General features: G+C 40.9%; 1 protein-coding gene across 6 annotated transcripts in view; it reads left to right on the forward strand.

Moving 5' to 3' along the window:
- Nucleotides 1-13,766, forward strand: part of PTPRZ1 (protein tyrosine phosphatase receptor type Z1) — a 107,582-nt gene that overhangs the window by 35,208 nt on the left and 58,608 nt on the right. For all 6 annotated transcript variants that reach the window (XM_083698865.1, XM_083698867.1, XM_083698864.1 and 3 more), the window contains exons 3-4: nucleotides 10,121-10,300; nucleotides 12,985-13,136. In XM_083698865.1, the coding sequence (XP_083554991.1) occupies nucleotides 10,121-10,300; nucleotides 12,985-13,136 (332 nt within the window). The remainder of the gene's footprint in view (nucleotides 1-10,120; nucleotides 10,301-12,984; nucleotides 13,137-13,766) is intronic.

Here is a 13,766-nt window from a genome sequence, read left to right on the forward strand (position 1 = left end):
TTATTTCCTTGACATCTGATGGGAGGGCGTTCCACAGGGCGGGAGCCACTCCCGAGAAGGCCCTCTGTCTAGATCCCTGTAACATCACTTCTCGCAATGAGGGAACTGCCAGAAGGCCTTTGGTGCTGGATCTCAGTGTCCAGGCTGAACGATGGGGGTGGAGACGCTCCATTTTCCTGTACTAGCAGCTGTGGAGTATTAGAATTTCTACTTAATTTAAAGACATTTTGTGCATGCATGTATGGAATATTGATGAAAGTTATGCTGCTAGTAGTGACACCACATTCTGGAACCATGTATTTGTCTTAAAATGTGAAATTTCATTATGTAGCAAAAGGAAGCAGAGAAATTACATTAATTTCATGCTCTGTAGATACTAAGATAATGCTGATTACTTGTGCTGTCTGAGAAAGATTTTCAATAAGAATAACATCTCTGTCTGCTTTATCTCTTATTCTGTGGAACCATCATAACAAATGCTATGATGGAGAAAATGGAAATTTGTAGGTTAATGGGGAAATTGCACAACATGAAAAAACACATTCCAGTGCTATCTGCTTTTACAATTCTGACAAGCAGGGAATCGATTTGATTAACTGGCTTGGTTCTTTACCACTGTTGCTTGCTCAGTTGCCTCAAGCTATTTAATTAACAAATTTCCATTAGAGTATTGCAAAATCTCCATCCTTCCTGCAGTAAAACAGCCATTTTCCTCTTTTTTTAAACCTTGATGTGTCTTGAAGTTGACCTTTTTTACAAGTCTTTTCAGAGGAAATAACTCAATTAAAAATATTTTTGTTCAATTTATTTTTGCTACATTTACAAGTATTTGGAACATGCATTGTTTATTGTAATATGATATTAAATGCATTATGTAACTGTACTAATGACCGAAGAACTCAACAATAGCCATTGGCATCAATTTGGAAAGGACTGGACAGGAAAGGAAAGGACTGACTAATATTAGACTTAACAGATTTGCAGATGGGTTGGCCGTGTAAAAATAACAATTCAAGTTAAGAGTTCACCATAAGCACCCATACTTGCAAGTTAGTTCCATTGAAACCATGAGGGCTTACTTACAAACAAATGTGTTTTAAGAGGGAGTTTTCATCTAGTACATCTGTCATAGAATTGAGTAATGTGACTTAGCAATTTTAAAAGATTAAGCAAGGCAGAATGAAGCATATTTCATTTTTTTTAGAAAGAAGGTAGGGCAAAAAAGTTCTCCAATTTTTGGGGGGATAATTTTTTTAAAAAATGTGTTACAAGAGAAGAGCAACAAAGCAAACAGATTAGGAAATGCTATTGAAGTGTGGAGGTATATCTCTCTGTCAGTGGTGATATGGTAATTTTTCAACAGGTTTAGTTTTCACTACAGAAGTTGGCATTTCAGGGGGCACAACAATGATTGTGGAGGGGGAACACAAACTTACACTCTTTCCTGCCTCACCCACCTTGCTACCTGTTACCAGCCTGTGTTCCAGCATCAGCACCATTTTTATTTTATTTTTTAATGTGAGAGGGCATCATCGTATTACATTGCCATGTAACGTGATTGCATCATTGTCTGATTTATCATGATTGTGCCACAGTGACTACACCAAGCCTTCCAATTATCCTCATTCTGCAATGGAGAGAAAGCAAGCATCCCAGTGCTGAAGCAATGAGCAAACCACCCCTGTTGTGTCACACCATGCTGGTGCTTTTGTTGCAGGCCAATGCTACATGGCAAGATTTTCTTTGTGATACTAACTTGACTAGCAGAGTGAGTGGAGATGTACATTCAGATTGCTTTCTGATTTGCATCCCGCTGAATGTATGCAGATCGATGGCATCCCAATTCACATCTCCAGCAACATTTGACTTAGAAGTCATCCCAGAACTGGCCCTACTAAACATCTTCCAAAATCATAATAGCCCACTCACATCATAAAGAGCTCATAACCCACGGCGTTTCCGTGTGCAGCTCTGGCTCGCCAGAGCAGCGATGTCACGCTGGCCACATGACCCGGAAGTGTCTTCGGACAGCGCTGGCCCCTGGCCTCTTGAGTGAGATGGGCGCACAACCCCAGAGTCTGGCAAGACTGGCCCGTATGGGCAGGGGTACCTTTACCTTTACTTTTTTATAGCAATGTAGAGGGTGGGGAGAATTAAAATGTCAGCAGACTTCTCTTGTGACTGCACTTCTGACTATTTATGTCAATCTGTTTTATAGTGAATTTCATGTTTTCAGAAGATGTGTGTCATTATGTGAACTCCCAGGGAGATCAGCAGCTATCATTTACTAGACATATGTCTAACCCGCCATAAGAGCATCATTATAACCTCCCTTGCCTCGTGTTCTGATTTATCAGAGAGAGAGGAGGAGTGCAAATCACCGCTAGAGACCTGTTCTACTTGGGCTAATAAAATCCCAGCTCACTTGCAATTGTTCCTAAAAATGTACAAGCGACTGTCTTATTCCCATCTCTAGCAGTGGGCCAGGTCTGAAATCCCAGAAGTACATAATAGTAATATGAAATAACACAACAGAGTTTTCACACTGAGTAAAGTTAAAATTTACAAATAGAAATAGGACTTTAATTCTTAAAGAAACTAGCGATCAATTAAGGCAAATGTTTTATTCTGAACTAGAGACTGCCACCGTCTATTCTCGGGAGTCTGAACATTTTCCTTTTTTAAAAAAGCATATTATAAATATCAATACTTTAGAAAACAATATACACTTAACATTACATTACATATATTATGTACAAAACATACAACACCTATCTCACCTTCACCACCCCTTCTACCTACCTACCTACCTACCAACCAAGACACAAACATACTGTGATTATTGACTTCCAACCAGTCTCATTGCGTAATTTTGTCACTCATTAAATCTTTGCACATTTCATATTGCTTATTTTGTTCATCTTTTCTAATAATTACATCTTTTCTCTCGTCTATCTTCTCTATTCATTAGATTTCTGTTCTCATCCTGAGGTAAGGTTCTTAACCCAAGGTACTACTTCCAGGTTAGCGGAGTCTGTAACCCGAAGTGTTTGTAACCTGAAGTGTTTGTAACCCGAAGTACCACTGTATCTGATCGGGGGTGGACTTTGGTAAGACAGTGGTACCTCTAATTATGAACTTAATTCATTCTGGAGGTCCGTTCGTAACTTGAAAATGTTCTTAACTAGAGGTGTGCTTTCACTAATGGGGCCTCTTGCTGCCGCTGCATGGCTGACACACAATTTCCATTCTCATCCTGGGGCAAAGTTCTCAACTCGAGGTAACTCTTCCAGGTTAGCAGCATTTGTAACCTGAGGCGTTTAACTCAAGGTACCACTGTATGGCACTCTGAGTGAGGCCAAAATTTGGGGCTCCCAAATGGATGTTATCAATTACGGATCTTTTCAATTTTACACCCCTTTGCTTTGGCACCCGGGGGGGGGGGGGAGGAGAGATGCCAGCACCACCCTAAATCTGGCACTGATCTGATTTTATCTGATCGGCTTTCCATCAGGGAAATAATTGGTGGCTAGATGCAGACTCTTAAGCAGTTGCAGAAGGTTAAAACAGCGGTTACATGCACATTTGTGTGCAGTATGTCATAATTGCATTGTATTTTTTTAATTGGAAAGCGCTTATCTTTTTAAATTAAAAATCCTTTCATATAAAACAAGATAGAGAGCTAATAGGTGTGTGGTGGCTGTCCAGTGTTTTTCCCCCCTCACTTGGCGCCACATGAATGACTCTCTGCCGGATGGGAAGAAATGCAATGTTCTCTTGGCTCTTAGGGTTAATTCCCATGAGTCTTACATGGCTGACTTGGAGAACAGGCAGGAAGGCATATAGATAAGACTTTCAGGGATGTGGAGAAGCTGCTCTACTATCATATGAATAACTCCTCTGCTGTGATAGAAAATTAGGGTCTCGTGTTGGAAGAATATAACAGGCAAGAACATAAGAATGGCTTACTGGGTCATGTCAATAGCCCAAGAAGGAGCTGAGTACAACAGCACTCTCCCCACTTGTGATTCACAACAACTGGAGTGGAGGTAGAATGCAGCCATCATGGCTAAGTAGCGATTGGCAACCCTATCCTCCACAAATTTGTCTAGATCTTCTTTTAAAGCATCCCAAATTGGTGCCCATCACTATTTCTTGTGGGTGTGAATGAACTACATGCTGTGTGAACATGTATTTTCTTTTCTCTGTCCTGAACCTTCCTACATTCAGCTTCAATTGGTGTCCATGAGTTCTAGAGCTATGAGAGAGGGAGAACAAAATGATCCCTTGGAGGGGACCTGTTTTGAGAGTGATTCAATACCTTTCACACCAAGGATATTCTTTTAGGGCTAAGGGCTTGAAAGTTTATCTTTGGTTTGAAAAGATGCCTGTGCTTTAAAGTTGTTGCAATGATGGACATGAATTCTGGTTTGTGTTCTGGTGAATGGACCTGAGACAGGCACAGTCTCCCTCAGTTTGATGGTGTTTGAACCTTCCTTGTCCTATCTCCGTAGGCCCCAAGCATCTTACATCTTCACATCTCTCTGTGTCCCAGAACCCCTGGCAGGAAACTAAAGTGCTTCACATTTAATCAGGGAGCATCCATTTCTTTTCTTTTCTTATCTACCATCTGCCCATTCCTAAATAAATTATTTTAATGATTATGTTGTAGACTAGCACTTTCTCCAAATCTGAATCGGCCAGTTTTCAATTACAGAGCAATTGAAACAAAATGGTGAGTGCTAACAAAGTGGATAGTAGACTTGATGCTATAAAGGGTGTGTGTCTAAGGAATAGCTCAAATGATTTGGAAACCAGGTTAATCTCAGAATAAACTGAGCTCGAATCCTGGCGAAATGGATAAGTGGTTCTGGAGGCACAGGTAGCCTCAGTGACTGGAAGTGCCTTTTCCCAGCTACAACTGGTGCAAAAGTGATGCAATGGTCATTCCTGGATGGGGAGAGCATGCCCACAGAGGTTCAGGCATTGGTGTCTTCAAGATTGGATTGCTGCAATGCATCCCCTTATGCTTGATTTGGAAGCAGCAGTTAGTGCAAAACGCTGCAGCCTAGTTTCTGACAGGAGTCACACGCTGTCAGCATATAACACATCTGCATAGATTTCTGGACTTAGATTGCCCATTTGCTACTTGGGCAGGTTCAAAATGTTACAGTTAGTATTAAAAAAAACACCCTCAATGTATTGGGACCAGTTTACCTGCAGGATTTTCCTAGCCCATATGCACCCCCTCAACAACTTCAACCTATGGAAGTGACACAATTACAGGTGCCACATATAACGTGTTCCACGCTTCTAGGAAATCAATCTTTTAGTGTGGGAGCAACTACACTTTGGTTCTCCCCTGCCTACTGACATCGGGCAGGTGCCTTCACTGTATTCTTATTGATGCCTGCTTAAAACATTTTTGCTTATTCAAGCCTATCCAGGCATGTAGAAGTTACAGCAGTAACTTCGGAAGTTTAAAAAGAAATTCAAAGTTAGAAAGCTATAACTACTGTTGCTTTTACTCTTCTTGAATGTTTCAAAGTGTCTGTTTTTATTTATTATTTTATAATTTTGAAGCTGTTCAGAGGTTTTCTTACACCCATATTAGATAAATAAGGTTTCGGGTTGTGTGCATTGAGCAAGTGAAGTACTTTTCATTATCCCAACCCATGAGTATAGCCAAGTGAGCTTTGTAAATTCACAACTTAGATTCAGGGCAGTGGAGCCCAAAAAAGGTTGTGAAGAGGAGTTGGATACTCCTTATTTGTTTAAACCAACCAACATTTTAATTATTCAATTTATCATTCAAATTCGCATTTTAGACATAACATGTTGCTATGATTTGTATGCTGCATTAATAGCAATAAAAATACTTAGATCAGTCTATTTCTGCTTTAATGCATATGATTTCAATAGTTTTAGCTATTCGTTGTGGTTGTGCAAATGATGGAGGAAAATACTATACTTTGTTTATCTAGATGCTCAGTTCTGCCAACTGCTGTGACAGCCAGAAGTAGGGATTTATTTAATTTTGTTAAAGTTTTTCAACTGCTGTTCATGCTTCCTGGCATATTCACCACTTGATTAATTCATCATAGCTGGAAGTCTTAGCTCTTTCATGAGTAGTACCTTTTGAAACACTTTTCTTTCATCCTTCCTGGAATTTGGTGACAGTATGCAAAGATCAGCAGTTCTGTCGTATGCTGCAGGGCAACAGAAAGACCATGCTTTTCCATTAGTCACCAAGAGAAAGGTCTTACCCTCTTTGAAATCTGAATAATCTGAAACTGTGCTAGCTTCTCTGTTAGATAAAAAATTGCATATTGATGTGCCTGGCCACCTTTTCATCCTTTCTGTTCATAGTTTTGTTGGGTTTTTTTTTTTTTTGGTTTGTTTTTTTTTTTTTTGCAAATGAATTGCTTCTCGTCTCTTTTTCCAGCTGAATCAATGCAGTTCTCCATGTGTTGCCTTTCAGTTAGGTCTACTATTTTCTGTGCATGTACATGAGCAAATGATTTGGAGTGCTCTGATATCTTCTTTTGGAGTGGTTTAAACTGCACTTTCCTTGAAGTTCCATTGTACGCAACAGAACTTGAACACCATTAAACTGAAACATTGTGTTTTCAGTGTTCCTAAATGCTTTCCTTTGGAGCCTCCAAAACAACTTCTTGGTTTTTTTCCTGAGCACCTTCTTCAGACTGACCTTAGGAGCCAATCCTCAGCAGCTGCCTTACCTCCTTTCACTCTGAATAGCTCAAATCAGCACAAAGGGTGAGAAGACTCCTTTCTCAATAGCTAAAAAGCTGCCCTTTGTGCTGATTGGGCTCCTCTAGGATGCAGGAGACAGGCACCTTGGAGAAATAGTAGTAGGCATTTTAACCTCCTATAACCCCAGACCACTACACCTCTGGGGCAGGCAAGGCAGTCTCCGTTCACAAGCACACCCCCCAAACCTCTGTTGTCTTAATTCCAGGTAACACTAATTCTTCCCTGTGCCTCTTTTCCTGGAACTATGAGGCATGGAACAATTCCCACAGAAAAGAGGAGTGAACATTACATTTTGTTGGAAAGGTCTGGGGCCCTGCCTTGTAGCCAACAGCAATCTGAAGACAAAATGGTGAAGAGAAAAATTAGTGCCTAGATGAATGGTGCAACAAGACTTTTTAAAGTGTTGGTCCTTTGCTGGGAGGGTAATCAGTTCAGGCAGTGAAATGAGCAAACTTAGCTCAGAATGGTCCCTGGCACAATCTGAGTTGCCAATGATGTAGAGCATAAAGTGGGGTTGATGTTTGACATAGAAGTCTAGCATGTTGGCAACAAGTAGCTGTTTTCAGTCTTTCTATAACTTATTAACACGTCTCAATGACATTTTTAATGACCCTTTTAACATTGTTTCCCTTCCAAATACTAACCAGGTCTGACCCTACTTAGCTTCTGAAATCAGATGAGGTTGAGCATGTTCAGGGTAGTATGGCCATAGACCCCTTTTAACATGGTTGAAATAAACTTAATTGCTTATTTAATCAATATATATTTATTGCACAGTAAAAAGCACTATTTTAGAAATTCAAATCTACAGTATACTCAACTCACTTCGAAAAAACATTAAAACAGCAAGCAATAACTATCACCAATCTAACCAATCTAATAGCTCATTAGTCAGAACTTGTGGTTGAATCTTAGCCATGACCAATGTTATATTTATGTCACTCTTCAAAAGAGCAGCATGACTTTTTCTGACCAATTGACTGTTCACAATGATCTGGAATCTTTAATTGGTGACAGCTGGATTTATTTCTCAGTTGAGGTTAAAGGTAAGAGATACTGAAATGCTATATCAATTTAAAAAATTCCGTTTTAAATTTAAAGATGGAATATGGCTACTGATATAATAGTTTTGAACTGCAGTGGAACTTCAGTGCACTTATAACCTAAGGACACAATCTGGAATGTAATAAATCATAGTTTAAGCCCATAAAAATGAATGGTATTTGGCAATGAATGGTATATCTGAAGGAGCGTCTCCTCCCCCATCGTTCTGCCCGGACACTGAGGTCCAGCTCCGAGGGTCTTCTGGTGGTTCCCTCACTGCGAGAGGCCAAGTTACAGGGAACCAGGCAGAGGGCCTTCTCGGTAGTGGCGCCCGCCCTGTGGAATGCCCTCCCATCAGATGTCAAAGCGATAAACATCTACCTGACATTCAGAAGACATCTGAAGGCAGCCCTGTTCAGGAAAGTTTTTAATATGTGACATTTCAGTGTATCTTTTATCTTTGTTGGAAGCCGCCCAGAGTGGCTGGGGAAACCCAACCAGATGGGCGGGGTACAAATAAATTATTATTATTATTATTATTAAGTTGAATTTTTTTATTTATTTCCCAAGTAGAAACTGTTTCTTGTGTTATTTGTCCCATAGTTTTTTTTTACCATTTTTGTTTTAATAGTCACAACTTTGCTGGGATTTTGGGTCAGTTACCCACAATCTGTGGATAGCAGCATTCCCTCCCCCTCCATCCTGTTCCTTGTCCCTCACTCTCAGACCACTGAGGGTTCTTTCCCTTCAAAGTGCTTCTAATTATTTATTGAAAGCTGCAAGGTAATTTCGGCAAAGTACCATATCTATTGAAATGCATATAGGAAATAAAGTACGGCACACTATCAAGAGCTGTTTTCATAACAGTAGTTCCCAAAACCCTGCTGAAATAAGACAGTCCTTACCTGCGAGCAGAAGGACAGCAAGGAGGAAGCCAGAGAAGCCTCTCTAGGAAAAGAGCTCCAATGCCTGAAAGCAGCCACCAAGAAGGCCCTCTCCTGCGTCCCCACCAAACATGCATGTCACGGTCTGATTCACAGGCGATCAAAGTCCCGGCAGGGGACGTCAGGACCGGGGGCAAGATGGAGGGGTGGGAGCAGGAACGGCGGTCCAGAAGCCAGGAGTCAGGAAGCCAAGAGTCCAAGGGTCAGAGAGCCGGGAGTCAAGAAGCCAAGGGTGAGGAAGCAAGGAGTCACAAAATCAGGGGTCCCAGGATCATGAAGCAAGGAGTCAGGAAACCGAGGTTCAAGGATGAGGAAGCAATAAGCCCAAGGCAGGAAACGTGTTGCTGTGGCAAAGAGCTGTGGCAAAAGGGAAATGGTGAACTTATATCCATTCCCAGCTCTTGCCACCAGGTGCTGTGAGTTACCAATCGGCCTCATCTGTGAGGCTGCTCCTTGCCTCCTCAGAACAAACTTAGGAAGGCCCCAGTCCTGCAAAGTCCTATTGGTCACAGGGCCTGGCTCCTGCACGCACCCCTGACAATGCATGTGAAGGTGGTAGGACTGAGAGAAGGGCCTCCCCCAAAGATCTCAGAGTCTTGGCAGGTTTTCATGGGAGTATGTGGTCCTTCCAATAGCCTGGGGCTAAACCAAATAGATTCACAACCATTGTTTTGTATTGTGCCCAGAAACAGACTGGTAGCCAGAGAAATTGTTGTAACAAGGGAGTTGTGTGCTCCATGTAACCAGTGTTGGCCAACCATATGCAACATTCACAACACTCTTGTCATTTTTGTGTTTTTATATTGTAAAACTCCCTGCAATCCTCAGATGAAGGGCAGAATGATGATAATGGTGATGATGATGTTAGGAGATGTTTCAAAATTAAAATATTCCTCTTGGAAACCTGGGGCCCAAGCCCTGTACTCTCAGCAAGTAAATCCGAAAGAAATCCCATAGAACTGCTAATTAGCTGTTACCATTCCAGGTGTTCATTTGCATGCTTGTCTTGAACCACAAGTCAACCTGCAGAATTAAAGGCAGAAACAAGGAGTTCAAGAATGCTAGGCTAGAAGCTCTTCGTGTTAGCTTCACACATGAAGCAAGTTTTTGATGTGGTGGAGCATTCATATGTGCTATTCTACCACAGATGCTTTGAGATGATTGAGCCTTGTAAGGCTCTTATGCACTGAATAGGGGATAAAATTAGTCTATAATGTAACTAGGTTTTCCTGAATGGGCATTGATGCACATTGTATTGTGAACATTGATTTGTTGTTGCTTTCATATAAAACCAAGTGCTTTCATATAAGTTAATTTAGATTGCTTACCTGTATTGTTTTGGTGCTTTGATTGTTTAGGAGCATTAAATCAAACAAACTGGGGGAAGAAACATCCAGCTTGCAATGGTGCCAAGCAATCGCCTATTAATATTGATGAGGATCTAACTCGAGTAAATGTGAATCTTAAGGAGCTGAAATTCCAAGGCTGGGAAAAAGAATCAGCAGAAGAAACTTTAATCTACAATACAGGCAAAACAGGTACAAATTTCACATCTCCTTTTTTTGATTTATTTAATGTTTTGATTCAACCTTTTGCACTTAAGTATTTTAAAACCTCTTGTTTCGTTTTCTTTCTTTTAATCATCTTCAAGTTTGGGTTTTTTTCAATTACGAGGAAGACAGCTGGCAGTAAGATTCAAGCATCAAGTCAAGAGGACTCAAAGGGAAATTATATGCATTGACAAAAATAGCCCTAGAAATAGCATAATTACTCTAATCCATTAATGCGTGCTTACTGAAAATAAAGATTTAAGTATTTTCCACATAATAATTATTGACTGTTAATACCTACACTTGACATGCTGCTATGCTAATGTTTTCACAACTACACAGCTAGTGTTTTCAAAGAGCAATTTATAAAGGCTATTATGTTTGAGCAATCATTTTATAAGAACCCCTCACTTATGTGTAGGACTGGAATTTCAAAGAGAAGCCATTACTAATTGAGCAGCTGCTGCCAGCTACAAAGGTTTACACATAGGTTTGCTATGGAAAAGCGCTAGTGAACCACCTGAATTGAGATCTGGAGAAGGCTGTCTATTGCAGTTTGCTGTCTGTCTGAACGTGCAGTGTATCATTCCTCTAGATTTTCCAGGAGACTTGTGATATCTTGCACAGTCTTGGATATAAATAAATTGCCCTGCAAGCTACGTAAAGGGGGCTTTGAACTGTTTCTCAGGCAGCAATTTCCATGCTGCATTACCTGATAACACATCACATTGGAAACTGAAAGGTATTTCCGAAACAATTTGTAGAATGCCATTGGGGTTCTGTTGATCAAAGGACAAAAATCGAAAGTCCTGCTGGGCATGCTTAAGCTATTGGGTGCACCAAAAAATATATTTTGATCCCAGACACAGAATTCCTTAGATTTATGTTAATACTGTTTTTAATAGCTAAACTTTGGGTAGATTGACTCAATGTATTTAAAGCACATCCACCACGCATTTAAAGCACATGACTTTCCCCAAAGGTTCCTGCTGAATGTATAGTCGTACCTTGGATCTCAAATGCCTTGGTTCCCAAACAAATTGGCTCCCTAACAATCAAAACCTGGAAGTGAGTGTTTTCAAATGGTTTTCAAACTTTCTTTTGGAACCTGAACGTCCGATGCAGGTTCCGCGGGTTCCTGCAGCCAATCATTAGCCGCGTTTTGGTTTCCAAATGTTTTGGAAGTCGAACGGACTCTTCCAGAACGGATTCCGTTCAACTTCCAGGGTACGACTGTATGTTGGTGATCTGTCCTCGTTTTACAATGCTAAATTGTTTTCTCCTCCATCCTACAAGAATACTATGTGAAACTATATAACTATGAAACAGTGGCATTTGGATTGATTTTCCTCTTAGAGGGATTTCCAAACAACTTTTGAAAGAAACAATACATTTGTGCTGTTGCTAATATGAAGCTGGCTTATATTTGCTGGTGGGTGAAATATTCTTGAGATCTCCTTTAGTTTTCCATTTGAGAGCTCAAAATAGAAAGAACCAGCAAAAGAACCAGAACCAGTAAAGCAAAGGATTGCACTCATGCAGATACCAGCGTTCCTGTTTCAGTGCACAGGGAAAGTCTGTACGTGGTGCATGATCACACAGGCATTTCTTTGGTGATGGAAAGGATGAAAGTAAAATTATTGATCTACCTTGAGCTTCATCTTAAGACTCTTGGTCCATCACCAAGCTGTTAGGAATATATTGAAAATGACTTTAAGCACAATCCAAACCTTGGCCACTGTCTGGCAGGAACTGAGAGAGCGGCAGGACTACCACAACGTTCCCACCACAAATGTCTACCGGGGCAGAAAGTTGGGAAGCAGGAAATAGCTTCACCGGCTTGGAGCTGGTGCAGCTATTGCACTTGGAATTGGCCTGAAGCTGTCACATGATGGTAGTGAGGCTGGCTCAGGATCTAACAGGTCACAAGCCAGCTCAAACCCTCCCTGCCCTGTAATGTTCTGTTTCAGGGCTCTCTTTTGTCTGCCACCACCAGGTATCCTGTGGATTGCAAGGGAACATGCAATGATGATGGAATGACATCATCAGGAATTCTCAGACAGAGGCTAGTTCAGAGGAAGGACAATAATGCTCAGTCCAGCCTGGTGCAATGGGAGGTTGGATTGTTTTCTTAGTTCCTGCTGAAGTCAATTGGGCTTAAGTTCCATTAACTTAGGAACTAACTCACAGCATTGAGCTTTCATTTATACCCAGGGCTGGTCCAAGACATTTTAGTACCTAAGGCAAAGCACAAATTGGCACAACCCGCTCCCTGCCAGGGAAAAAAGTGTAAGCATCTACATTAGGAACATGGATAGAATAAAGATCTACATCACGATCTGCTGTCCTGTGGACCTGCTGCCTGAAGCAGTCACCTCAGTTTGCTTCATGGATGAGCTGGCCCTGTTTATACCAGGCTTCACCAATGTGGTGTCCTCCAGGTGTTTTGAACTACAAGTCCCAACAGCTCCAGAAGCACATGCTGATGAAAGTTGTAGTCCCAAACATCTGAAGTGCACCAAGTTGATGCAGGCTGGTTATAATGAGAACTTCAAAATGTTGGGGTTTTATTATTATTGTTGTTATTATTCTAACACTGATATGTTTGAATTGAAAAGCTGTTGCATTTTCCTCTTTAACATGCCTAATAACAACTCCTTTTCTCTTTTTAGTGGAAATTAATCTGGCAAATGATTACTATGTAATTGGAGGAGGCTTAGAAGCTGTATTTAAAGCAAGCAAAATAATGTTTCACTGGGGAAAATGCAATATATCTCATGATGGATCTGAACATAGCATAGATGGACAAAAGTATCCTCTTGAGGTAATGAACGTATTGAAATTTTGTACAGTAAGCCATTAGAAATACCAGAATATTTGTGGCACTTTCATGTGTACAGAGGGCATTAAAATGTGCAATAGCCACATATAGTGCTGAGTATTAAACAAGCAGCAGTCGATCATTGACGTTCTTTGTGCGCATGTATTAATTTATCTAAACAATTTATATACTGCTTAACTACTATTGTCTGCAAGTTGTGTACAGGAAATACAATATAGAAAAGGTACAAATCAGCTAATACTACAAAAAAAAACCCCAGACTTCTATTTAAATGCCTGCTGGAATTTTATTTTTAAAGTATTCAGTAGGCACTTGAAGTTCAGTACAGAGGGAGCCTGTCTGACCTGAACAGGATGGGAGTTCCATAAAATTGTCATCTGTTACTTGCTTTCTCCTTTGTCATACTGAAAGATCATTTCCCATGGTGGTTTATGCTTTCAGAATTCACAATATCTGTTGTAAGGGCCCACCCTAAAAGGTAAAGGTAAAGGTACCCCTGCCCTTAGGGGCAGTCGTGTCCGACTCTAGGGTTGTGCGCTCATCTCACTCTAGAGGCCGGGAGCCAGCGCTGTCCGCAGACACTTCCGGGTCACGTGGCCAGCGTGACGAAGC

Source organism: Podarcis gaigeae (assembly GCF_964106915.1).
Source record: "Podarcis gaigeae genome assembly, chromosome: 10".
Classification (NCBI taxonomy): domain Eukaryota; kingdom Metazoa; phylum Chordata; class Lepidosauria; order Squamata; family Lacertidae; genus Podarcis; species Podarcis gaigeae.